Genomic DNA, 26,913 nt, shown 5'->3' with positions numbered 1-26,913 from the left:
TTGGAGGGAAGGCATGGCTGCGACGGCGGAGCAGGCCAGGCTCTCCCCAGCGGTGGCGGAGGCTGCTGCTCAGTGGCTGCGCTGCGACCAGGTGAGAGGCTGCGCTGCTGGGGCGCCCTTCCGGGGGCCGCGGGAAGCTGCCCAAAGCGCGCGCGCCTGGAGAGGGTCTCCGAAGCGCGCGCGGCCGGTGCGCACTGCCGAGAGGCGCCTCCCCGCACCAGCTGGGGGGCGAGGCTGTGAGCTTGGAAGTGGCCAGCCCCAGCCTGCTTTCCCGCCCCCTCTGCCTCGGGGGTCCCCAGCCTGCAGAGCAGGAGGGATGGGCGTTGGCAGCAGGTGTCCAGTCGGCCGCCCCCTCGGCCTCTGTGTGGCTCTCCCGTTTGAATGGCAGGAGTGCAGTCCGTGCTTCGCTGCCTCCAGGCGCCTGCCAAACAGGCCGGCATGAATGAAGCGCTGTCCTGGCCTGCAAAGACTGACAGTCCAGGCCTAGCCACACTTTCCTGGGAGCAAGCTCCCTTGACTCTAATGGGACTTACTTCTGAGTAGACATGCTCAGGTTTGGGCTGTGAGATGGGAGCTGGAGTGGAACTTCTTGCCTGTCCTTTGTCCTGTGATTATCTTTGCATCCCACTGTTCAGCTAAGCATTGGCCAAGATCACTTAGGTTGCAATCCTAGCCACGCTTTCCTGGGAGTAAGCCCCATTGACTATAACGGAACTTGCTTCTGAGTAGGCATGGATAGGATTGGGCTCTGAGGCTGCAATCCTATCCTATCCAGGATAGCGTTGCCTTTGACTCGCCTAAAGGCAGTGTGAGGTTCATTACCGGAGTGCTACATCTTAATTTAACACTCTTAAATTAACAAGGATTTAACAAGGGAAGGTATAACAGCAAACAGCTTGTTTATTGCTGGTACCACAGCAAGGATGCCAGTTGCCTCAGATCATGTGCATGTGTAGCTAGACATAACTGGCTTGTTATACTCAGTTCAAACATAGACAAGCATAGACAAAGGGTCCAGTAAAATTCCATCCCTGCCACACTCAAACACCCCCTTTACCCCTCCTATTAGAGGGTTGGGCTCTTAGTGAATTCGAGGCAGGAGCAGGATTGACACCTGAGCCTCTTGTGTTACCACTCAACCTCTTATGCTGACGTTTGCCCTACTAAGGGATGTCCGGGATGGATCCCAAGAGCTGTTTCCTTGATTGCAAAATCAGTGTGTATGGCCTTGAGTCACTGTACACCACAATTATTGTGGCCCATCTCACCCCAGCAGTGTCTGTTCTAGTGGCTGTCTGCTGGTATTCATTTGCATCTTTTTAGATTGTGAGCCCTTTTGGGACAGGGAGCCATTTAGTTATTTGATTTTTCTCTGTAAACCGCTTTGTGAACTTTTAGTTGAAAAGCGGTATATAAATACTGTTAATAATAATAATAATAATAATTATTATTATTATTATAATAGCAGGGGTGGGCAAACATCTTTTGGGATTCTGGACCTTTAACAATTGTGTAGGAGAGAGAATTTCAGCAAGTTAATAAAATTTCAGCTGCACCTGCTCAAATTTCTCCTATACAATTGTTATAGGTCCAGGATTCCTAAAGTTGAAGGTTTGCCCACCCCGTTTATAGTATGGAACATTATGTATGTATTGTGAATATATTTGATTTTGTTAGAACAGTGATTTTTTAACCAGTGCTCTGCAGCACATTGGTGAGCTGCAAATAGTCTGCTGGTGTGCCATGGAAGTTTGGAGTAGGGTTATTTGTTGGTCAGGGCCCTTGGGGGATGTGAACTCCCCACCAACAGCACAGTGTGCCTTGGCAATTCTCTAAAAAAGCTTATGGTTTGCCTTAACAATTTTAGTGCCTTCTCAGTGTGCCATGAGATGAAAAAAGGTTGACAATCACTAGGTTAGAACATCTTTACCCCAGCTTTTCCCAGTTGCTCACGACAGCCCTGTGAGATTGGAAGGCTGGCCATGAAGATGACAGGACTCTTAGGCACTTTTTAATATCTAGAAGAGAGTATTTTGGCAGGCAGTTTGTTGTCACTCTGGGTGAAGAAATGCATGCATGCTATGATTGCTTTCTCACAAGAAGAAAAACCTCATTCTCCTTACACAGGATCCTCCTGAATGTAGGTTAAGACGAGAGGTTAGTGAGCATTGTAATTACAAGGGTTTGAATCTGGGTTTCCCATATCTAGTCCAAATGTTCTAGTTGCAGTACCATATTAGCATGTGTCAACCTTGGACAGGAATAGCAACAGCCCATGAGTCTTGGTGGCCTGGCTATGGGGTAGAGTCAGGTTTGCCTTTCTGCCTGCCTCTTGTACACTGTAGCCTTCTCTTTGTCTTGGTATGCTAGAGGAAAACAAAGGTATGAGAGGCTGCTGGAGTGTGTCATAGTGAGCAGTAGTAGCATGGTTTGACCTTTTACTTTGGACTTCTCTGGTGCATTTGACAGACAGCCTGACCTTCCTGGACTGGATGGCCTGTTGGTTTCTAACTATTTGATTTGGTATTTAGTTGAAAGTGACACAAGGAGACAAAAGGCAACATCAACCCCACTTCCCGGTGGCATAGCTGGAGGGGGGCAGAGCACCCAGCCTGCCGGGGGGCAAGTGGCCCTTCAAAGCCATTCCTGGTGGGGGGAGCAAAACGGAGCTGTATGGCTCCGTTTTGCTCCCCCCTCCAAGAATGACTCCGAAGGGAGGGGCCGCTTACCCCCCCACCAGGCTGGGTGCTCCACCCCCCTGCAGCTATGCTACTGCCACTTCCAAACCACCTCTTGCACAAAGTGGGTGAATGACAGAGAATGACCTACAGGCTGCAGTTAATGTAACGTCTTTCAGCAGAACCCACTTCCTTCCCCATTCTTGTACAGTTCTCTCATAGCCAAAGATATAACTGTTGCCCAAGCACAGAAGAGACCCACTGCATGTCGAGACAAAGCTCTGTGCAACCCACCCGTTAAATAGTTGTGCTTCGTCTGCTATGCCTTTCTTTAAAATGAAGTCTCCATCCTTCCCTCTTTCCATTTCTGGTGCATGGATGTCACCATGAAAGTAGTGAAAAACAACTTTACTCACAACTTTACTTTCCCACAACCTTACCTTGGGAAATACACCTTGGGTACTGCCTAATGAGGCCTTGCAAAAGCACAGAAAAGGGGTTACTAATGCTTGCAGGGGACAGCTCTAAGGTTTTATTAGTCTGAATTAGAATAAGCCAGTAGGTTTATAAGCACATTTGGTGGGTTCCTGTCATTCAGACTTCTGACACCATTGTGCTGGTAACTCTAGTGACTTCAATAGAAGGAGAGGTTCCCTCAATGAACACCATCCCTGCCTGCCCAGTGTCCAGTGGATCCTACTTCAGCAGTAAAAAAAAGACAGTGACACTTTGGATGTATAGCACATGCCATGTTTCTGGATCATATACAGGTTGAGACTAATTATTCATGTGGGTTCTGTTCCAAGCACTCGCGTGGATTAAAAAAACACACTATAGCAAATCAATTTAAAAAACAGTTTCTTTGCTCCAGTGATTGAAAAACAGCCTTGCTGACCTTTTGACTCTAAGAGTCATTAAGAAGACTATCCATCAATCAATCCTCCTCCAAGTGCTTCACTCAGCCCCTCCCTTCACCGATGCAAAATGATCACCTTTCTTTCACGTACTGGCGGAAGGGAGGGGTCCTCGGGGGAGAGAAGGATTGATGGATTGTTAGCCTGCTGCCCCCCTCTCTCTCATTAAGGAGGCTGTTGTTAAAGGACTGTTCAGTTTTTAAAACTGATCTTAAAAAGATGCATTTTTCCCCTTCTCCCGGGATCAGCACATTCCTTCTCATTTGCAGGGGCCATTCCTGTTGAGTCAAATCCGTGTATAAATAGGCTGGACCTGTATTATGAATGGGTTATAGGACACACTGTACTCTCCAGTCATATTTGTATGTGGTTGATGACATAAGTGACATTACGGAGATTTTAAGAACTCTTTGCCAGCTATTAGGTTTTGCTTTTTGTTTAAGCCCCAATAGCAAAATTGGCTTTCTCCCCACCACTGATGTTTTTTGACAGTGCAACTTTGAAGGCTTTCTATCTCTTACTTATTTGTTTAGAACACTTCTATCCCACCCGTTACTTCTGAAATAGTAGTTTGCGGGGCTACTGCAGAGTAAGTGACTTGTCCAATGTAACCTTGTTCTAATAACAGAAGATGGTTACCAAACATGAAGCGGAGTTCCACTGAGTTCACTGTGCTGATAAGCAGTATAGTGTTTTCTTTATATCAGGGGTGGTCAACCTTTCAGCTTGGGCTCCTTTAATAAATGTGTAGAGGATGGAACTTCTACTGAAATTCCCTCTTCTACACAATTGTTAAAGGTTCAGGAGCCCTAAATTAGAAAGGCTGGCAACTCCTGCTTTATATTGTAAAAACAAGAATTTGAGTTGGCAAGATCTTATGTATTCAGGCACTTCAGCTGAAGATCTCATGGCATACATTTCAACCATGGGTCTGTCTCAGATATCTGGCCCTATACATGTGACTGGGCATACACTTGATTTGACACTTGTGGTACAGTACAGGCAGGATGAAGATAATAATCTGTGGGTAGAGGAGGGATGTTCAGTGAGCTTCCTTGTTACAGACAGATCATTCCCTGGTAGGGTTTAGATTTTCTGTACATCTACAGAGGTGGACCTGCCCAGAGGGTGATGGATGCTGCACTGCTCTAGGAGAGTAACTTGTTTTCATGACCAGTGGTTCTGTTGAGCTTTGGTTGACCTCTGCAATGGGGGAAAATGACCTGGGGCTATAGATACAATAGCTCCTAGCCATTGGTTCTGGTGGCACCAAAGTTGTTTCATACAACAGGCCAAATGGCATTCATGATGCCATTAAGCAGGTCATTAAGCACAAATAAGCACTTCTTTCTCATTTTGGAACTCTTTAGCTGCAAATGATGGAAGAGAAAATAGGCCATTCGCGATCATATTTTCAAGATATGGAAGAGTCCAGTTATAATGCAGGTCGCCCTTTCAGCAGTGACTCCCTGGCACAGCTCAGCAGCTGATGGTGGTGCTGGGAGAGCCTGTGTTTGTGTATGTTAAACAATTTGACTTGTGTGATACGTTATACTTTTATTGTGGAACTTTGTGAGCCACCTTGGGCATTCACTTCTGCATGGGAAAGGCAGGATATAATAATAATAAAGATCTTCCACAGGCCGTGTTCGGCCCATGGGCCTTATATTTGACATCCTTGCTCTAAGACTTCAATCCTGTATAAACTTACCTGAGAGTTAGCCCCACTGAATACAGTGGAACTTACTTCTGGGTAATGTGTATAGGATTGCATTGTAAAGCACTTCAAAGTATAATTATCATTAATTTGTCCCTTTCCCCCCCACCCCTTAGTGAGTGGACTTATCTGAGTTTCAGTCATTGCATATTATGAATACTGTCTATTTTCTGGAAATGGTCCTTTAACAAGAGCAGCATAGTTGGAAATCCAAACCTAACTTCAGAAATTATATTACGCCTTTATGAAACACTCGAGATAGGGAATTGTACAATTATATTATGTTACTGTAAGATTGGTTCCCCATCACAAAGCTTTCTTTGTTTGGGACCTTGATTCAGAACAGGAAAAGGAAATGAAATTCTCATGGCATATCTCATCACTCCCTTTCCTCTTGCAACATTAGCAAGAAAGTTTTTTTTAATTACCAAAGATGATTTAATCATGGTTGATAGTATTATATGATATGGAAAGTCAGCTAAGCTATGGTTACATATAAATGAAAATTAGAACCATGGGGCCATAGCTAATTTTCATAATGTAATTAGCATTCCTGTAGACATGGATGTGCTCTGATGAAAGACTTCAGCCTGCACATAGCACGTGCTTCATTGGGTTGAACATGGTTAGGTGGATCCAGGCATCATAGCCATGCCACTCTTTCATCCATCTCCCTGTGGCCAAAGCACAGATGGTACTATTGAATTACCAAAAGATGTTCAGTGTTTACTAGGTAAGATCTTTGGAATATGTAATCTCTGGCTAAACTTTTAAAGCCTCCATTTGAGAAATCTTCCCATAAGTATATCTGATCAGGTCTTCCATACTCGTCTGCATTGCATGTGTGCTAATTCTATACTTGTCTCCCACTCCACTGTTCCTGTATTTGTTGTAGATCACTGTTAACCATGTGACTTCGTACAGCACCCAGTACATTTTTAATGGTAAATGTAGTAGTGGTGATTAAAAGGGTTTGGAGCGTTCAGTATTTGATGTTCATATGTTTCCTGAAAAAGAATTGTTGTTCTTGAAGGACCATTTCTAATTAAGGCCACTCGTATGGTGCGGCCTTAAATCACGTGTTCCCTTTATTTCTTTTTTCTTGTTTTTAAAAAAAAAATTGGTACATTGTTTTAACGTTTAGGCCCAGGTCTAGAAATCAGTGAATTAATTTGCTCAGTCAGCTATGTGAACTGAGTGCTTCTTCCTTTTTCATATCAGTTTCAGCTGAAACTGAAACAGCCTAAATTTGGCTGTTATACAAGTCCCATAATAATAAGTTTGTTTACCTCTTCATATTATTACCACATGAAAAGTTCTCTCGCAGACATCTATACTTAGGCTGTTGACCTATCAGCATCTGCCTTCAGTGATGAAACAATATAATGGGAATTTTGCCTTCAGCTGAGATATGGCATTGTGGACCATATAATCTGTTGTAACCATGGATCCTCCTTGTGTTATATTAGCAGCATAGAAGCTGTTGCACTGAGATGTCTTCCTGTGCCTGAAAGATACATCGTAAGGAATGCCAGTAGGCACATTCTGTGAGGGTGCTTCTCCATGCTAGCATTGTCCTAGTGTACAGAAGAGGTGGCACTGGCTCATAGAGAAGGCATAATGCCACATGGTCTAGGACAGGGGTGGCAAGGTCATTTCATACACAGGGTCGAAGTTAGCATATGCAATGCCTGCTGAGGGCCGGAAGTCACATCAACAAGCAGATGATGGCTTAAAATAAGCACTTGTTCTCTTATGGAAACTCATTAACTGCAAATGACAGAAGAGAAGATGTGCGAATGAACCCAATGATCAAGCTGACCCAATTATAATGGAAGCTGAATTAATTGCTTCTAGGGGCCACATTTGGCCCATGGGCCTTCTGTTTGACACCCCTGGTCTAAGAGCTTCTGATGTTATTTTCATGGTGCAGATTGGAGCTGCTTTGACACATCTCATATGCTGCAAAGGTGCCAAAAAGGGATACTGTGCTGATAAAATTTCTAATTGTTTTAGCAGTAAGATACACAGGCTGCACTCTTATATGCTCTTATCTGGGGATGTCCCCTTGAAATGGTTGGGCTTATTTCTGAGTAGACATGCCTAAGATTGTACTGCTGGAGAGCTGTTTTGGCTAAATGTCTACCTGTAACTCAAGACACATGAAATGTAGTTGTGAGTTTAAGAACTAGAACAGGGATTTTCAAATGGTCTACCTAGCTTTCCACATCACCTTGCCTGTCATTGCATCATAGAAGCTTTGGGGGGGGGGTCTGCTCTAGGCTGCTGATTTGCATCAAAAGTTGGCCAAGGTCGTTGATCATCAGTATTGGCCTCCTTGAACTGACAGAATGACCCATGAAACATACACATGACGCCCTGCAGTGCATACTGCAGGAGAGTAAGACTGATGGTTCTGGTGGTCAAAAAGTTATCTTTCTTTCTAGTGCTTACTTTCTATTACAGGTTGGGCATCCCTTACCTGGAATTCTGAAATCCAAAGTATTTCAAAAATCGTAGCTTCTTTGAGCCTCAACATGGCACCACAAGTGGAAAATTCTGCAACTGGCTTCATGTGACGAGTTGCAAAAAATGCATGAAAATTTTTTTTAAAAGGTATAAAATTACCTTCAGGCTATGTGGATAAGGTGTATATGAAAATAAATGAATTTTGTGTGTTGGGCCCTAACCCCAAGGTATCTCGTTAGATATATGCAGGTATTCCAAATTACTCCAAATTATTCCAAATTGGATATTGGAAAAATCCAATATCCAAAACACTTCTGGTGCCAAGCACTTTGGATAAGGGATGCCCAACCTGTCCTGATTTTCTTATGGAGGAGCTCCTGGTAAGTTTGCTCACAATTTCTTGAAATACAGAATGAGCATTGCTTGCCTAGAAGGAGCAGCAAGAATACATGTAAACAAAAAAACTTCTTAAATAATAAACTCAAAATAACACCAGACAACATCTTTTACAGAATCCTAAAACCGCTGAAACCGTGAAGCAGTTCGTTGCAAAAGGAAATGCAGAAGAGCTCCAACAATGTTTTGGTTCACGGATGGAATTTGGGACTGCAGGACTCAGAGCAGCCATGGGAGCGGGAACCTCTCGGATGAATGATCTGACTGTTATCCAGACCACTCAGGTACCAGATATAAATAAAAGTGGCTCTTCCTTGCTTTTCTTTAAAGGCAGATATTTCTTGTTTTCCAAAGAATGGGTATAATTGAAGGAAAGTTGGATGCAATTAAGAGTGCAATTCTAAGACTGCACTGGGTTGTACGTACGCAGTCCTTTGCGTCGGCCCAGGAGGGTCTCAAATGTGCCGTAAAGCACATTTGCGCCTACTCCTGAGTCAGCTGGGCCGGTGCAAGGACATGTGCCAGCCCGTGGAGACTGCATCCAGCCTCTGCAGCGCTGAAACAGGGTAAAGTTGTGCCAGCTGAGCTCGGCCAGCACTGGGGTCTGGGGTGGGCATGGAGTGGATGGGGAGGAGGCATTTTGGGAGGGTGAGCAGTAGGAGGGCCTGTGTATGGGTGGTGGGAGAGCAGGGGGTGGGGACAGGATCTGGCACATGCTGGATCCTGATCCCATTCCCGGACAGCCCAGGGCAGCTCTGAGCTGCTTGAATCTGTGCCACCTCTTTAGATGGCACAACTCCAACTCCCAACTCATTGGGGCTGCAACAGTTCTCCCTGGGGTAAGGGGAAGTGATTCCCCTTGCCTGGGCTGAGCCACTTTCAGCCCCAAACCTGCGCTGGATATGGGGCAAGCCTACCAGCCTCCCTGTTCCAGCACAAGTTAGGATTATGCTGTAAGTCCTCTTGTCAGTAAAATAGGTCCATCTGAATTGCAACCAAAACCAAATAGTCTTTTTAACAGACAAATAATTGAATTAAATTTCTCTTAAAATTTGAGGCTGTTTTGTTTTAAACTAGGGCTGCTATGAGCTAATATTGCTTCTCTTTAACTGGCCAATAGATGTGTCATTGATGCCACTGAAAATAGCATTATTCCATGTTTTCAGAGAGGGGAAAAAATCCCATTTAAATTTATTGGATTAAACTGTGTCTCAAAAGAGCTATCATTTTTAACTTGTATATTTGTTTGAGAGCTGGAGGGTGCTCTTGTAATTTTCTCTGCTGTAGCCAGATATCTCTTCTGCTAAAGGGTCTTGTTAACCTTCCTGTGACTATCTCTCTTGTACCATGTATATAAGAAGAGAATACAGTGGACTCTCCTTATCTACATGCTTATCATCCGTGGATGCCAAACCCATGGATGGAGGGCCTCAGATGACCTCCCAGATGCAACCAGAAGTAGCCAGTGTGAACGGAAGTGACTTCTGGTTGTATCCAGGAGGCTTCTGGGAGGCCACGTGCAGCCCCCAGGTAAGTTATTGCTGCACCGCACCTGACTCCCCTCCGGATTAAATTATCCATGGTTTTTTATATCTGCGGGGTGTCTTGGAATAGATCCCCGAGGGCCCGTTACAGCATTTGATTTCTACCACCGTATTAAACATTTGCATTGGCTCCCACTCTGACTCTGAGACATCAGTACAAATTTGTGTGGCTACAAATGTTGCTTTGACACTGTAGTCAGTATGCACCACTCTGAGGCTGCAGTCCTATACACACCTCCTAGGAGTAAGCCCCATTGAACACAATGGAACATACTTCTGAGTAGATGTGCATAAGGATTAGGTGTCTGATTTTCAGAGTCTGCATGTATTGAGTCTGCATTTGTTGTTAGACTGCAATCTACTGCAGAAGGAATGCCCTTAGTAAAGTGATTTGAAGCTTATGGTCTTTTTATAATAGCTCCTAATGGTAAGTGTCTTCCTTGTTCATAATGTTTCCGTTGGGGGGGGGAGGGGACTGCTTTGTAGGAAAGGTGGAAATTAAAATATAGTAGGTTTGATGTATGCATTTGAATGGTCAGGAGTTTTTCAGTTTTGAAATCTATGACTGCTTCTTCCCTCCCTCCTTTGGGGGGGGGGGGAAATGATGTGCTACAATTCTACAACAACTTCACACCATATGACTGATGCATGGGAGTGGTTTTCCCGTTTTGTGTTTCTAGGGATTTTGCAGGTACCTTGAGAAAAGCTTCAGTGATCTAAAGAAAAGGGGAGTAGTAATTGGCTTTGATGCTCGGGCACACCCTTCAAGTGGAGGTAGCAGCAAAAGGTATTGGTAACCATTTTTGCAACGGCTGAGTGCTTATTTTGCTTATTTTCACATTGTTTTATGAGTAGGGAGAACATCTAGGAAGAAGATGAGCTCTTTGTTTTGCCAAATTATACAGATGTCAGAGAGATAGTCCTGGGATTGTTGGGTGTGATTTATGCTGAAGTCCCATTTGGTTTCAGTAAAACCTGGATGTGGTTAATTTTCTCTAGACCAGTCATTTTCAACCACTGTGCCGTGGCACACTGGTGTGCCGTGAATGGTCACCAGGTGTGCCATGGGAATTTGGGAGAGGGTAATTTATTAGTAGGGCCATTGGGGGATGTGAGCCCCCCATGGTGTGCCTTGTCCATTGTCAAAAACCTGATGGTGTGCCTTGACAATTTTAGAGCCTTGCCAGTGGGCTGTGAGATGAAAAAGTTTGACAATCAATGCTCTAGACCAGGGGTGCTCACACTTTTTTTGGCTCGAGAGCTACTTTGAAACCCAGCAAGGCCCGGAGATCTACCAGAGTTTTTTTACAATGTTCGCGCCATCATAACATATAACATTTATGTGTACAATGTATGTTGGTGTACCTTGAGCCCCATTGAGTATAACAGGATTTACTCCTGAGTAGACATGCCTAGGATTAGGCTGTGAGGCTGCAATCCTAGCCACACTTACCTGGGAGTAAGCCCCATTGAGTACAATGGGCCTTACTCCCGGCGTTTCCTCCCAGAGGCACCTGAAGGGGGGGGTCGGCACTCCGCGATCTACTCATTTTGCCTCGCGATCTACCGGTAGATTGCGATCCACCTATTGAGCACCCCTGCTCTAGACTGTGGCCAAAATTCTGTGAAATTGAAAATTTTACAAGTAAAACTTCAGTTAGGGTGTTTGTAAAATAGCAATCTGCTGCCACCTGGAGGCCAGAGATATTGCTTCTTACATTTTTCCGTTCTGAAGAAAGGGAAGGGGCAGGTTTCCCCTTTCATCTGACAACTAAGAGATACCCTTGGTTACAATTCAAAACTTGGGAACATTCTATGACTGATTGTTATTTAAATAGGAAGCTGTCTTCTGCTGGTCCTTATAACTCAGTACTATTGACTGGTAGTGCTTTTCCAGTGCGGGCCGCTTATGGAAATGTTGTGATGGTGTCACTGCGGACCATCTGACCCCTTTAAAGAAAAAGGTTATTGATTGGTTAAAGCTGCCTTGCAAGCTCGGGATTCCTGGTGCACACACACACATTTTTACTAGCCCCCTTGCCCAAGCATAATAATCCAAGTTATTTGTGGCACAACATGAAAATAATAACAATAATAATAATAACAGGTATTTATATACCGCCTTTCTTGGTCTTTATTCAAGACTTTATTCAAGGCGGTTTACATAGGCATGAAAAGAGGGTGTTCATTTTTTGGGGAAAGAAAATCTTTCCTGTCTCTTCTTCGAGAGGAGATTCTACTGATAGTAGGTCAGACTTTGTACAGGGATAATAATAACTAGGTGTTTGTTTTCCAATGAGTAAGACAGCAGTGGCGTAGCTAATGAACGTGTAGCCTGGTACAGAGCTCAAAATGATGCCCCGGAAGTGATGTCACATCCAGAAGTGACCTCACGCCCAGCCTTTATAAAACATGCAAATTGGGGGGGGGGAGGAAAACTGCTTCCCCCCCAGCAGTTCACCGCCCACTTGATCTGTCCCCTCCCCCCCAGCCAGTGGCATAACTAAGGCATCATTCTGCTACCTGGGGTCAAAGATTTTGTAGCTCCCATGACAAAATCAAATTTCAGTAAAATAAATAATAAAAGTGTGCCCCTTATTGGTTAGAGACACTGTGCTGGGGTGAAGCAGGACTGTTATTCTCTCCCTGCTAAACATAAGAGGAGCACCACTTGAAAAAGTGCCTCTTTACAGTTAGCAGGAGTTGCTGTGTTATGATACTTGGAAATGAGAGCTGACTCATGTTAACACCTTATTGGTTCCATACTGTATCATAACAACATCTCATTGGCTCTCAGAACAATCAGTCATATAGGTCAGTTTTGAGTTAGGAAAATCCACTTTCTGTTCCTTAAGGCAGTTGTGTTTTCATTTGCTGGTTAATTGGCCATAATTTTTGATAGAAAACAGTTATCCTAATGTGGTTTGTTTCATTGCTTTCTGCATTAAATTACCTTTCCATTGATGTATAACATGATGGTATTATTCGTACATACCAAGATTTTCACAATTTTGGCCACTAGTGTCAATCTCAGCTTGTTGCCCCGCTAAGGCTTGTTGCCCTGTGCAACTGCTACCCCCTGCACCTCCTTAGCTACGCCAGTATAGACAGGATTACAGCCTAAGCACCTAATCCTATCCAGTTTTCCAGTGCCGATGCAGCCATGCCAGTGGGGCATGTGCTGCATGCTGTGGTGGTAGGGCAGTCATGGATGCCTCCTCAAGGTAAAGGAACATTTGTGACCTGGTCTCAGAACTGCAGTGGCTCTGGAAAGTTGAATAGGATTGGGCCCCAAGTCTTACTGAACACAATGGGCTTACTTCTGAGTAAAGTAAAGAGCACCATTTTCAAACACTGGTATCAGAAATCAATCCTGACATTTCCTGACAACCCTATGAATATTTCAGCTCAGGTAGTCAGATGTAGTTATTTAGAACTTGCTCAGTTATGATTTCTAGGATCTAGTAAATGTATTGCTTGATTCCTCCCTGGACTCATTGGTTCCTCATTGGCTCATTTAGTTCCTTTCTCTTCCCCCCCCCTTTTTTGCTCTGTTTTGGTATTGTTTTTCACCATACAATGTTAAAATTGGTGTTTTAATGCCATATTTTGTTTTCTACTTGTTGTGACATTTTATACTTGATTATAAAACTCTGTAAGCCGACTTGGGCATTTGCTTCAGCATGGGAAAGGCAGGGTATACGTTTCTTAAATAAATATTTCATGAGCCCAGGGATAGCCTATCCATGGGGCCTGGTGAAACAACTGCTTGGAGCAAAAGGGGCACTTCAGAAATTTGGTGGCCTTGGCAAAGTCAAGTTCCTGGCTCGTCAGGGTTCAGCCTGCTCTGTATGTTACTTTTCCAGGCACAGACGTTGGTCTCTCTAATGGAAATAGCATTCATTTTGTAGTCCATGAAAGTCAGTAGGAGTGTGCTTTCTGCCAGTGCACTAATCGGGGTGAATCCTGCATGTGTAGGTAGCTCAGGGCCCAGTTCCACCCAACTTTTCAGTGCTGATGCAGCTGTGCCAAAGGGGCGTGCACTGTATCTTGTAGTGGGGGGCAGTCATGGAGCCTCCTCAAGGTAAGGAAATGTTTGTTCCCTTACCTCAGGGCTGCATTGCAGCTGCATCAGCGCTGGAAAGTTGGATAGGATTAGGCCCTCTGTCTCTGTCGTTGCAATGGAAAACTTGTTTATTTTACCTTCCATACATTACAAAATACATCGTTTTTCAGTGCAGAAAAATGTGACCGTACGTGAGAACTAAATTGTAACTAGTTTCATTGTGGTGCTTGCTCATGTTTGTAGAAGGATGCTGTTTCTATTTTTTTTTAATTGCTTACCAACAGATTTGCAAGGCTTGCTGCAACAGCGTTCATCAGTCAGGGTGTTCCTGTGTACCTTTTCTCCAGCATAACACCAACTCCTTTTGTGGTAAGGTTAATTTTTACCCCCTGTTAACATGACTTGTACTGTAACATGACTTCAGTTATAGTATTTGAATGTTTTTTGTATTAATTATGCCATCAACTCGTGGCAAAATGTTACATTTCCCCCCACCCTCCATTTTTGCTTGTTTGGACTTTTCAATCATCCTGGGAGGCATCTGCAATACATCAACATTCTGAATGAACTGCCTTGTCTTTTAAATGCATGTGCACACTGGCAGGGGGGCAGGTGTGGCAGAACTTCAGGAGTGGGGTGGCAATTCAGCTGCTGCTTTAATGAGCTTGGACCTCCCTCTGCCCTGAGCCCCAGAGATCAGCTCAAATAGGAAAGCCTTACAGTGCTCTAAAAAGAGTTCAGGCTTGAACTTTGATGAATCTGCAATTGGAGGGAACATCGTAATTGGGGGAGGGCAGCCAACTCTTGCTGACTTGTGTGGTGCCCTGAGCAATTTAGAGGCAAAGCAAGATACAAATTTAATAAAGAACTTTTTACAGTGTTGAAGGGAACAGATCAGTTGTTCCCTCTGAGTTTCTTGCATTTTAAATTATGAAGTTTTTTTGTTTTCCTTTTTCACAGCCCTATACAGTGACTCATTTGAAACTTTCTGCTGGAATTATGGTTACTGCCTCCCATAACCCTAAACAAGACAACGGATACAAGGTATTCTATTACAGCTTTTTATTGAGTTTGTATTCATTAATTAACTGTTAACAGCAATACTGTTATTAAATACTATTATTAACATTTTGGTTAATCATACTCTGATTGGGATGACTGGGTTCAAACAGGCTGAAAATCATAACGGCACATGTCAAATGGTAACTTTTGCTAGTAGCACTCAAGGCAATCTCTTTGTGTCCTATGTGTTGCATAGGTTTATTGGGAAAATGGCTCTCAGATCATTGCACCTCACGATAAAGGAATTGCTCAAGCTATTGAAGAAAACCTAGAGCCGTGGCCTGAAGCTTGGGATGACAGCTTGATTGATAAAAGCCCCCTTCTCCACGACCCATATGCATCTATCAACAAAGACTATTTTCAAGATATTCAGAGGCACTGTTTACACAGGTGAGTTGGCAGAACATCCCTCTTGGGGCTATAAATATTTTGTTTTATTGTTATTATAGAAACCCGATTTCTCAAAAAAGGAAAATAGTCTTTTCTGTCCAGTGGCAGAAAGCCCGGACTTGAACTTTTGATATTGAGAGATATGGAAGAGAAACAATGCATTGATTAGCTGAAACAAGCAACAAAAACAAAGGCCAATAATTAAGAAGAAGTAGGAGGTGGTAACCAAGGCATTCTTAGAGAGCTGTGGTCCCTCTGCAATGTAATCACAGGTCAGAGATGTTTTCGATAAAATCTGAACCAATAACCTAATATGAGCAGATTGGCTATAGTGAGGCCAACTCCCTACCTGTTCATGGGAAGTCACAAATTGTCTGGTTTTCCTTTCTCAGCTATTGGGGAAAGGCATACATGAAAGGACTATCCAATGAATTTGGACTGTATGTTTTCTTTAGTTTCTCCATTGCTGTTCGTTATCCTCCATCCTGTCACTCGGAACATCTGTGCAGGTACTGTTAGTGGTACCCACACAGAGGGGATGCAATGTTGTGTGATACCATCTGTGTAATTCCCTTGCACAGCTCTGTCTGTGTTTTCAAACAGAACAAAGTTTGCACAAGATTTCTGGGATGCACACTCTGCCTGCGCCAGCAGGTTCTCTAAATAAGTGCAGAGTCCTTTGCAAAGCAACTTCTCAAAATAACAATTGTAGTTTAAAAATGCATGTTTGTTTTTCACAGTCGATACACTTATGCCAATTTAATGTCATTGATGTACTTAATTTCAGGAATATAAACAAGGAGACAAAGCTGAAATTTGTCCATACTTCTGTGCACGGTGTAGGGCATGAATTTGTGCAGTCTGCCTTCAAGGCATTTGGCTTTAGCCCTCCATTTGCTGTTCCTGAACAGAAGGAGCCTGATCCAGAATTTCCAACAGTAAAATACCCAAATCCCGAGGAGGGTAAAGGCGTGCTGGTAAACTTTACTTAGTAAAAATTTCTTCCTTTTTTTCTTCTCTGCCAACTCAAACTTTTCCTAATAATCTATAAGCCTATTTTAAAATACATACATACGTTGCTTTTATACTGATATACAGGTGTCCGTCACTTAATGACGGGACACTTTAGAAGCCCATTGTAAAACAATTCTGTCATTAAACAATCCTTCTGCTCCATCTAGTGGCTGAATTTGGTATAGTGTCTGTAGTGTTCATAGCAGTAATCTTTGTGTCACGACACACACACACACACACACACAAGGTACTAAAAACGTCAAGGCACAAAATCCATTTTTTGACAATTGACAAGGCACACCATGCTATTGGTGGGGGACTCCTATCCCCCAATGGCTCTACTAATAAATTACCCTCCCCCAAACTCCTGCAGCGCACCTGCAGACCATTCACGGCACACCATTGTGCCATGGCAAATTGGTTGAAAATGGCTGGTCTGTAGTCTCCAATTGAATGAACTAAGTGAAATTGACTAGCAAGTACTACAGCGTCTGTTGCGTCATATATGTGGTCAGTCAGTCATCAGACAGAACATCACTAAGCGACCCACATCTGTACATCTATATCTCTTCAAAAGCCATCAAGTATCTTTATTACTTTTCCCCATCCAGCAACCCCTGCAGTAGAAGGCCTAGTTCATACATTAGATGCAGAGAATCAGAAACATGAGAGCCTAATCTTTCTACAAACTGTGAAAATGAAGGAAAGTGTGAATCGGCTCTAAGAAATTTCTGCATATGCTATATAGTTTCAAGATTTCATCCAGACTTGTTAGTCTCTGTAACAGGCAAATGGAACCTCCTGTATTTTAAGCATACAAGAAGGGAAATATCTCTATTTCTTTTTCTTTTAATGTAATTGAGTGTTTGGCACATTGCTTTTTCATGTCTCTTTCAGACACTGTCTTTTGCCTTGGCTGATAAAGAAGGTGCTCAAATTGTTTTAGCCAATGACCCAGATGCTGATCGACTTGCTGTTGCAGAGAAACAAGAAAGGTATGGAACAGGTCTGCCAATTTCAATGTTTAGCAACAAATCTATTGTAGGAATACCTGAGCGCAAGTGCAGGTAAATGATGTCTCCTGTTTAAAGTGCTACTTTTCTGACATGCTCAAAGACACAGAGTGATGAAGGGACATTTTTGTAGGATACTAGTTAGCAATTGGCATCTGCAAAAATGCGCTAAAGTTTTGAACTTGCTATCTTTTTTCTTTTTTCCCCTTAACTGCTACCAATGTTCTAGCTTAATAAAGTTTTAATTTTAAAAAAAATCTCATTTAAAAGATTACATTATACTCACTGTCAAGTATAGCGGCTGAGCTACAAATCAGGCTTTCCCCTGTTCAAATATCCCCTACCCAGCCACTTCTTCTCAGTCTCTGCTCTTTTCAGCAATACCAAAAGGGTGGCCTGTGTGGTAATTGGACTTTCCCAGCACCTTGGCTGCGTTTCCCTCTCTCACTCCTCTTGGTTTGCATTCCTTGCCTTCTGAGCCCTCCTTCTATCTCTCCCTCCTAGAGCCTTGGCAGGAGCAGGGCTGATCAAAGGGCAGTGCTGGGGCAGCCCAATTATCATGGATGGGGCATATAAAGAGCCTCTGAGAGGACTTGTGTTTGGCACTCCTGCTGTAGAATGTACACAGTTTCCTACCTGCCTTTCCTATATTTTCTTATTTGTATTGTTTGTCAAAGTATTGTTTGCTTAACCATGTGAACTGTTGTGCCTCTTTCACAGCGGAGAATGGAAAGTGCTTTCTGGCAATGAACTGGGAGCGCTTTTAGGCTGGTGGATTTTCACTTGTTGGAAAAAACAGAATCTGGAGACGAATGCTGTTAAAGATGTATACATGCTGTCTAGCACTGTGTCCTCCAAAATCTTAAGAGCAATAGCACTGAAAGAAGGGTTCCACTTTGAGGTAAGTTTTTGGCCTAGGGTAGTGGGTGGGGAGTGCATATTTTCTTTGCACCAGTCTAACGCATCTTCTCACTGAATCTTATTCTATCTAGGAAACACTGACTGGATTCAAATGGATGGGAAATCGAGCCAAGCAGCTTTTAGACCAAGGAAAAACAGTCTTATTTGCATTTGAAGAAGCCATTGGTAATACCTTACTCCTTATCTGCACAGTAAATAAAGTGTGCTTAGAATGGAATCTTCTTAATATACTATCATATTTTGGAGAAGACCAGCTGTTCGGTGTTAGCACCACCTCTTGATGTTTTAATGGAAATACAACTTGTATCGTCAACTGGAGTTGACGCAAATGTAGTGCAGGTGTGGGTCACTTAGTGACATTCCAACCAACGATGGACTGCATAGCTGACAGTCAGTTGATAGTTTACTGCAGGGGCCTCCAAACTTTTTGGCCAGAGGGCCGCATCAAGTGCCTGGCATGGTTTTGAAGGCCGGGAAAAAAAATTTAAATATAAAATTGATATAAATTAGAGATGGAACTTAGATGTGTGAATAAATGAATGAATGGGCTCATTCATTCAGCCTCTCTGGCCCTTAGAACACCCTCCAGATGCAGCCAGAACATAATTTCAGTCATATTTGGCAAAGTGGGCCTGGGGCTTTCGGGGAACAAGAGGCTGACCATGGGCCAGATAGAGGCTTGCCACAGGCCGCATCTGGCCCCCAGGCCAGGGTTTGGAGACCCCTGGTTTACTGTATAGTAAATCTTACCTGAAAATCTCACTAAAGGCCTGCTAGTGCCTTTAGGAAGCCCTAGAGGCTTCCTCTGGGTCACGCTAGTCCTCCATAGGCCTCAAAGTGGCCTGCAAAAGCCTCTAAGCTACTTCTGGTTTTCAGAAAACTACTTCCTGTTTGCTTTCAAAAGCCAGTAGTAGTTTTAGTGGCTTATGTGGGCCGTTCTGAAGCCCATGGAGACCTGGTGCAACCCAGAGGAGGACTCTGGGGCCTCCTAAGGACATCACCAAGATAAGTTTTTATGCATTTCTCATTTAATGACAACATTGCTTAATGATGGGGTAACTAGAACATAACTTTGTCGTTAAGCGACGTGTACCTTTACAATGAGTGCCACATAAACAGTCTACCATTATGCTGAGAAAGAGTTAGGTTGGTAGCTGAGAATGAATATGCTTAGATGGCAAATGTTTCTAAACTTTGTTTTCCCCCCTATAGTTATCTGTTTGGAAATTCTAAGCATAATTTTTCAAAGTATAGTATAGAGCTCAATAACCAGTGATCATGAAGAAGGAACCCCAAATTCTGGTGCAATTTCTTTGAAATCGGATTTTCTTCTGACGTGACTCAGAAGTTACCTTGACATGGCACACTTATCAACATGTATCTTATGATGTAGCTGTTGTGGCAGTGAATGAGCCTGAGACAGAAATCTAGGCTACTTTTTCTGAGTTCTAGCACCAAATAAACCCTTGCCAGACTACTCTGATGTTGCAATGAAATGAATTAACTAGTACAGATAATCATACCAAATGAATTATCTGTTCTAGGATCAAACTTAAACTATTCTAATAATATCAATAACAAGCTGCCTCGTCAATAATGACAGTGTACAGAGATGAAAGCAAGGTGGACTTGCCCACAAGCTTAAACATTTTGTGGGTTGTGATATTTTATTTGTAAGTATTGTTTAATGAAAAACTTAGCAAAGTTTCACTTTTTGTGATTCTCTCTTCAGGATATATGTGCAGCCCTGTGGTCTTGGATAAAGATGGAGTCAGTGCTGCAGTCATAGCTGCAGAGATGTCTAGTTTTCTAGCAACTAAGAACCTGTCTTTGTCTCAGCAGTTGAAAGCCATTTACAATGAGTGAGTGTGATTTTCACTGTATGTCTAACGTGCTTTCTACCTACAAAGTACCTGGAGTTCTCAGATGAGTATTTTGGCTTCCTAGGTATGGCTACCATGTTACCAAAGCTTCATATTTTATCTGTTATGATCAGAAGACTATTAAAGAGCTGTTTGAAAAGCTTAGGAACTATGACGGGAAGAATAATTATCCAAAGACTTGTGGGAAATTTACGGTTTCTGGAGTAAGAGATCTAACTACTGGCTATGACAGTAACCAACCTGACAAAAAAGCTGTGAGTAGTCGAGTTCTGCTATTCTATTCCTAAATAACCTTTCTCACTGTGTACCAGACGTGAAAAGTGGTAAGGCTACCTCAAATATTACACACAGTCTTACATGCAGCTATGTTCTGCAATATTATTTTGCCTGTGGATCCTGGAAAACGTGAATAAGGAGGAATCCCATCTCTGTCTCCCCATATCCATTACCTTCATTTATCATTTAGCTTCCTGTTAATGTTTACTTAGTCTACTTTTGCATTCAGGCTGCCTGCTTGCTTATTTTCCTGTAAGTGATTGTTAAAAAGAAGAGACATTGTAGTTTGGTGTGACTGTAAAGAAGATAAACAAAGGTAATGGGTGTGAGGATGATGATGAAGAACCATGGACAACTAGATCCCTGGATACTGGTTCTGCAGATTCGGAAGGGGGAGGGGTGCCTGTATTTTGTTCTGTTGGTTGAATGTGTTTTATATTTTGCTGTGTCTAATTTTCTTTAAATTGCTATCACTAATCTTTAGGTTTAGGTTTTAGGTTTTTTATATTGCATATTCTATGTAAGCTGCTTCGATATTTATCTTAAAAATTGAATATAAATAACTTCCATTTCAGTAAAAACCTAGTTCTTGATCTCCTGTTGCGTCAAATGTATGTTTCACTTTCAAAACTTTGAAACTGATTTGTTATGTTTTTGTGCATCTGACATTCAAATTCCAGTGTGTAGAATTTTAATGAAGTTACCATCTCTGATACTAGGTGCTTCCTATCAGTAAAAGCAGCCAAATGATAACATTTACTTTTAGTAATGGAGGCGTAGCTACAATGAGAACCAGTGGAACTGAACCAAAAATCAAGTACTACATAGAACTCTGTGTACCTCCTGGAAACAGGTATGGTTTGGAAATTTTTTGTAGCAAGTGACTGCTTAACATTAGATTCTCCTAGTGAGATTGTCACAGTGTAATTGGTTAAGCAGTTTTCAGGACTGATGTAACACTTTTAATGATACAGCATTGATTCAGGTGGCTTGTGAGATCCCTTCTAAGGTCATAGCCACAAAACCCACTCTATTGTATTACAGATTTAGAATACCTGCCACACCCAATTATATTGTGACCAGCACTACTTCACCTCTGAATTTCACTGTATCCTTTAGTGTGGGGTGGTAGCAAATCCCACCCTTTCCTTGTTTTCTGGGGGGGTGCTAGGGTAAATAGAATGCCTGATGCAGGGGACTGGCAGTGAGATGCAAGTATCTTGTGGTCTTGTGCGCTTCCTGGTGGGCAGCTGTGAGATGCAGAAAGCTGGACTAGATGGGCCCTCTGCCTGATCCAGCAGGGCTTTTCTTAGGTTCTTATGGGAGTGTTTTGCTAGTGAACCAGGAGTGTGGAAGGTTGGTCAGAGAGACAAGGCTGTGACATCTTCATTCAGCTATTAAGCACACTGGGTGACCTTGGGCAAATCACTTTTATCTCAGCCTTATGAAATAAAGTTGCTATCTCAGTGTTGTTGTGGAGATAGCCTGATCTATGTTGCTTGAAGAAGCATAGAATATAAATATAATAAGTGAATCTAAACTTGAGCTTTAGGATTCTGTGCTGAGCCCTCCTATAAAATGGGGCATGCTGACTGGGAAGGTACCTGAATTGATCATAAAAAATTGAAATACAAATAATTATCAGACACTAGCAAAGCACTAGGTAGACAGTTGCTTTTCCTTTATCTCAGTGACCTGTCAGATGCTTCAGGGAGTGCACAAAACAAGATACCTATATCCTGTTGCCATTCTTTTTCACATGGCAATCGGAGAGAGGTTACTGCTAAAACTCAGAGGTTGCATACAGTCGTCATGATTTGTAACCTATGATCTTCTGGTTATTTTAGAAGTCAAGATTCCCCACCCCCTCCCACCCCCTTGTTAAGGGGATGAGTTAAATGATCTGTGGATTAGTCAAAACAATTTTGTGCCCGAGAAGCAATTTTAGCTATTAACTGGCTGTTAAAATCCAGATTATAGAAGTATATGGCTAGAAACAAACAAGGAGAGACATGCACATGGGAGTGAGTTGGTTGTTGAACCTGAGCTTCCCTATTTTCTTTGTTGCAATAGTTCCTATTGTCGAAAAAGGCAGTCTTCTTAAAGCTGAACAATAGCTTGTGTTTCTTTGGCAGCTGGGACTGCTGTACCAAAAATAGCTAAGACAGCTATAAAGCAGGGAAAGCGGTTCTTCTCCTGGCGCACATTTCTTATTTGGATCCCAGCCTAGTACCAAAGGGTCATGGAACTGGAATGCATCTAAAGGTCATTGTGTCTAAGTTCTTGCTCTTAAAGCTTGACACAGAAAGATGAGAAATCCCATTGAGAGATGGGATTAAAACGGGGGGGGGAGGAGTCTAAATATGCATGCTAACTGTGTTGTTGTAAACAAATTGACTGTGCCTTTAGATAAGTGGATGGGCAGCATACATTTTTTAAAGTAACTTTTTGTAGCCCTGATCGTGCAGAAGAGAATGTCGTTTTTTCTCCTAACAATATTAGACGCTGTTTGAAAGTTGAAATGGTCTGTTCAGACAGCAGTGACAGTTAATATCTAACACAGGCTGATACCATAGCTTCTTCACAAGGCAGCTTCTTGAATCATTTTATAAGGTGGTCATGCCATACCCCCAAAACTAGAGCCAATTGGGCAAAATTGGATACCGTTTTTGGATCTAGCACTCCAAATATTCCCAAGAATAGGTCTAACTTTTAAGACAGCAAAATGTGTGTAGACCTGTGTAATAGAATATTGTTAGGCAGATCTAAGAAATCAAGCACACAACTCTTTTTAACATGAATGAAAACATTTGCAGGTTGAAATTTAACCATAGCTTTTCTTTTGGGTTCATTTTTAGTGATTCTGAAAAGCTGAAGAAAGAACTGGATGAGCTGACCAATGCTATTGAAAAATATTTCTTTGAGCCAGAGAAGAATAAACTGCAGACCAAGCCAGAGTGATAAAGCTCTCCTTGTTTTGATCACTTTAAATATACATACATACATACACACACGTACGCATGCACGCACAAAAAAATCCATTTTATGGTTAATTGGACAGTATGTATAAAGGTGCTGCTTTCTTGAACTGTGACTGTGACTTCCCAACTTGACTATAATTCAGCCCTGTTGAAAAGTATGTTTTTGTGTTTGTCATGCACACTTTTATTTTATGAAGACATGTCATAAAATATGTCTTCCCCGGGTGAATGTTTCTTCAGCCGTTTCCCAGTGAAACTGAATGTTGTTTAAGTAAAAACTTAAGTAAAAAAGTTTAATTGCATTGGGAGCTTCCCATGCCTTAACGCATCTGGAAGTGCAGGAAGCACTCAGGAGGTGGATGGGAAAACCCAACTGCCAGTTCTGGGAAATCCCAAGTCCTTCCATGGTATGAATTCTGCGACTTATGCAGATCTTCCAAGTGTCTTGGTCTATCCTGCTCCCTACTGTTGAAAATCTTTTACCTCTGTCATCCTTCAATTGTGGTTAAAAACCTGTGAAGAAGTCACCTCTTCAAATTGTTCTCTGCCCTATAACTGTTACTGTTCCACTGCCCTACTATATATATAAATTTCTTATACTGTAAGTATGAGAGCTACAGTAAGCTATATATGTTCATTTTATGTATAGTGCCTCATTACTGTACTTGTTCCAGAAAGACCCTCCCCTATATAATTTATTAGTCTAACTCAGCAATTTTCAATCTTTTTCATTTCATGGCACACTGACAAGGCACTAAAATTGTCAATGCACACCATCTGGTTTTAGACAGTTGCCAGCGCACACCATGCTGCTGAGTGTTCGCATCCCTCAGTGGCCCTATTAATAAATGATATTTATTTAATAAATAAATTTACCAAACTTCTATGGCATGCCTGTGGCCCACTTGCAGCACACCAGTGTGCCACAGCGCATTGGATGAAAATCCCTGGTCTAACTCAGTGATTTTCAACCTTTTTCATCCCACCCATACACTGACAAGGTACTAAAACTTTCAAGGCACACAATCAGTTTTTTGACAATTGACAAGGCACACTGTGCTGTTGGTGGGGGACCCACATCCCCTGTGGCCCTACTGACAAGTTATCCTTTCCCCAAACTCTTGTGGTACACCTGTGGATCATTCACGGTGCACTAATGGCCATGGCACACAGGTTAAAAATTGCTGATCTAACTTGTAGGAATTGGATACAGTAAATCAACATATCTAAGATCTGGAACAATCGCCAGTTTGTGTGATTATCATAACCTGCAAAGCAAGGATTGCTTGTCATATTTGACCTTTGGAATTGTAAAAAAAGAACAGTAGAGCATCACTTGACAGTGTACCTGAATGCAAAAACATGATTGTCTTGTTTATCTTTGCAAGATGTGCATTCCTGTAACTGTGGAATATTGCTATCTTGTATAAGAATTCGATCAGCATTAGATGCTCATCAAGTCAATTTATCCATGTGCTTTGATCCACTCTTATTGCTTTGGGAATGGCTATGTATGATGCTCAATGTGCCAGTACTCCCTCCTTTTCTAATTGCTGTTCTTGCCATTCGTTTGTATGGATCTTGTTACAATCAATCTGATAGAACATTGTCTGTAAGAATTGTTTTCTGAAGTCATTTCGCGTGACTTGTACATTTTAACTGAAAAAAATCATTTCTATTTTCACTTCTGTAAAAAATTATTTCTTTCTTTAATGTAGTGTCCTAATAAACCTGACCTTAAGAACATAAGAACAGCCCCACTGGATCAGGCCATAGGCCCATCTAGTCCAGCACCTTTTGCTCTGCACATTGGAGGATAAACCTACCAGGTTGCCTATTGACGGCAAGTGATAGTTCAAGAGATGATCCCTGTGAGTTGAGCTATTTAAAGTGTTCTGGTTCATTCTGAAGCAGGGGTTCCAAATATTAAACTACCAAGGCCACATCTCTGTCTTGCTGTTTTGGCTCTTATGCAGGAGCCAGTTATAAAAAATAACGTATACAGTTGGGGCCTCTTTAGCCACAGGTTTGGCAGGTGACTTTAGGGGACTTCACCTGACCTCCCAGATGTGACTGGAAATTCCTTCTGTTCATGTCTAGGAAGTTTGCTGAGGTCCAGGGAGGCTGTACGCCATCTCTCCGGGCCTCAGGACACCTCCAACTTCTGGTCACACCCAGAGATCCTCTGATAGCCATCAGAGCCACAGATTTCAATATCTGTGGGCTTCTGTATCCACGGGGCATCTGGCAATGGACCCTCACAGATACCAAGGTTCTTCAGCCTCCAGTTCTACAGTCTTCACAATAGGGGAATTATATGCCACTGAGTTTGATGGGCTGGTTAAAAAATGTTTTGTTGGCTGAATGACATCCATGGGCCTTGGTTTGGGACCCCACCTCTAAAGTGTACTAAGGGTTGTTGTTTTTTTGCAAAGGATAAAATAGATATATTGCTTTCAAGGAATATTCATTATATTTGCCACTACTTCCCTTCCTAAAAAAGCAAAGTTCTAACTTAATTACAAGAGGGATCATTCTCCCCCCCCCCCTTAAGTTGAATGACAAATCATTCAGCTAAAGCTGGAGGTGCAGCTTCTTATGAAGCTGGAGATTGTGAACCTGTTTGGATAAAGCCTGTGCATGAATGGCAAGCTAAAAACAAAACTTATCCATAATAGGAATGGCAGCTATGTCCTCAGTTCACTAGGGCTGCTGTCCTGCTTCCTAAAAGAGAGTCCCATTGAACCCAGTGAAACTTAATTCCAAGTAAATATGCATAGAATTGCCCTGTAAGTTACATTCCTGAGGAACTATGGCTTTGAACCTTAATTGATGGCACCCCCCCCCAATAATTGTTTCCCACTTGGCTCTCTATACAAACTTGAAATCCTGTACAATCCTTCACTTATTAAACATTTCCAGTGCTTTATATTGTCTTGGATGGTGTGTTGTTTTCCCCCCCCTCTTATTTGTAAGATAAACCTATATATGAGATGCAGAGATAGCCAAGACGTCTTAGCAAAGTCTGCCGGCCAGTGGTTTAGTTACTGCAAAGTTGTGACTCAACTTTTACAATAACTGTATTCAGGAAGGGAGTAACTAGACAGAAGTGAAAGTTCCGAAACAAAAGTAGCAAGGCAATGTTGAAAACAATTTTAATAATATTGATTAAAATATGAACACTTCTTGCTTGTTCATCTTCCTGCATTTGGTGTCAGCCTTTGAATTGACCTATATCTGAAATTAGCTAGTATGGCAATGAATTCACTGATTTAACAAAAAATGATCCCAAGTGGAACAAGCAGACTGTTAGTGACTCATCTTAAAGGAATGTAGAACCAATGAGTAGGAAGCTACTCTGTGTGTTGGATATCTTGCCGAACAGGCTTCATTATTTGAATCATTGTAAAAGGAAAGGGTTAAACTTCTGACATGTATTTGCATGTAGTATCTATCCCCTTCCTTGTCTGTTTCATGCATCTAATCACGTAGGTTCTTGCTCATGCAACAAATACACATACTAGTGTTTAAGATTCACAGGACTCTTCTGCTAAGAGCGATGTCACAACAGGGCCATGTCACATTGGTG

The 26,913-nt window shown here is 42.3% G+C and overlaps 1 protein-coding gene across 1 annotated transcript; it reads left to right on the top strand.

Moving 5' to 3' along the window:
- Positions 1-26,253, top strand: PGM2 (phosphoglucomutase 2). The gene is made up of 14 exons (XM_066632528.1): positions 1-91; positions 8,291-8,458; positions 10,399-10,505; positions 14,069-14,153; positions 14,745-14,828; positions 15,043-15,236; positions 16,024-16,213; positions 17,148-17,245; positions 17,984-18,164; positions 18,256-18,349; positions 19,917-20,046; positions 20,132-20,321; positions 21,063-21,196; positions 23,202-26,253. Exons 1-14 carry the CDS (start codon positions 14-16, stop codon positions 23,302-23,304), a joined length of 1,836 nt encoding a protein of 611 aa, XP_066488625.1. The 5' UTR covers positions 1-13; the 3' UTR covers positions 23,305-26,253.
- Positions 26,254-26,913: the final 660 nt, after the last annotated feature.

Source organism: Tiliqua scincoides, chromosome 6 (assembly GCF_035046505.1).
Source record: "Tiliqua scincoides isolate rTilSci1 chromosome 6, rTilSci1.hap2, whole genome shotgun sequence".
Lineage (NCBI taxonomy): Eukaryota > Metazoa > Chordata > Lepidosauria > Squamata > Scincidae > Tiliqua > Tiliqua scincoides.
This window is presented reverse-complemented; position numbering and strand designations above follow the sequence as displayed.

Coding starts and splice junctions, on each gene's coding strand:
- PGM2 (XM_066632528.1), top strand. CDS start 14: ATGGCTGCGACGGCGGAGCAGGCCAGGCTCTCCCCAGCGGTGGCGGAG. Junction 14,829..15,042: donor AACAAGACAACGGATACAAG/GTATTCTATTAC, acceptor TGTGTTGCATAG/GTTTATTGGGAAAATGGCTC. Junction 18,350..19,916: donor TGCATTTGAAGAAGCCATTG/GTAATACCTTAC, acceptor TTCTCTCTTCAG/GATATATGTGCAGCCCTGTG.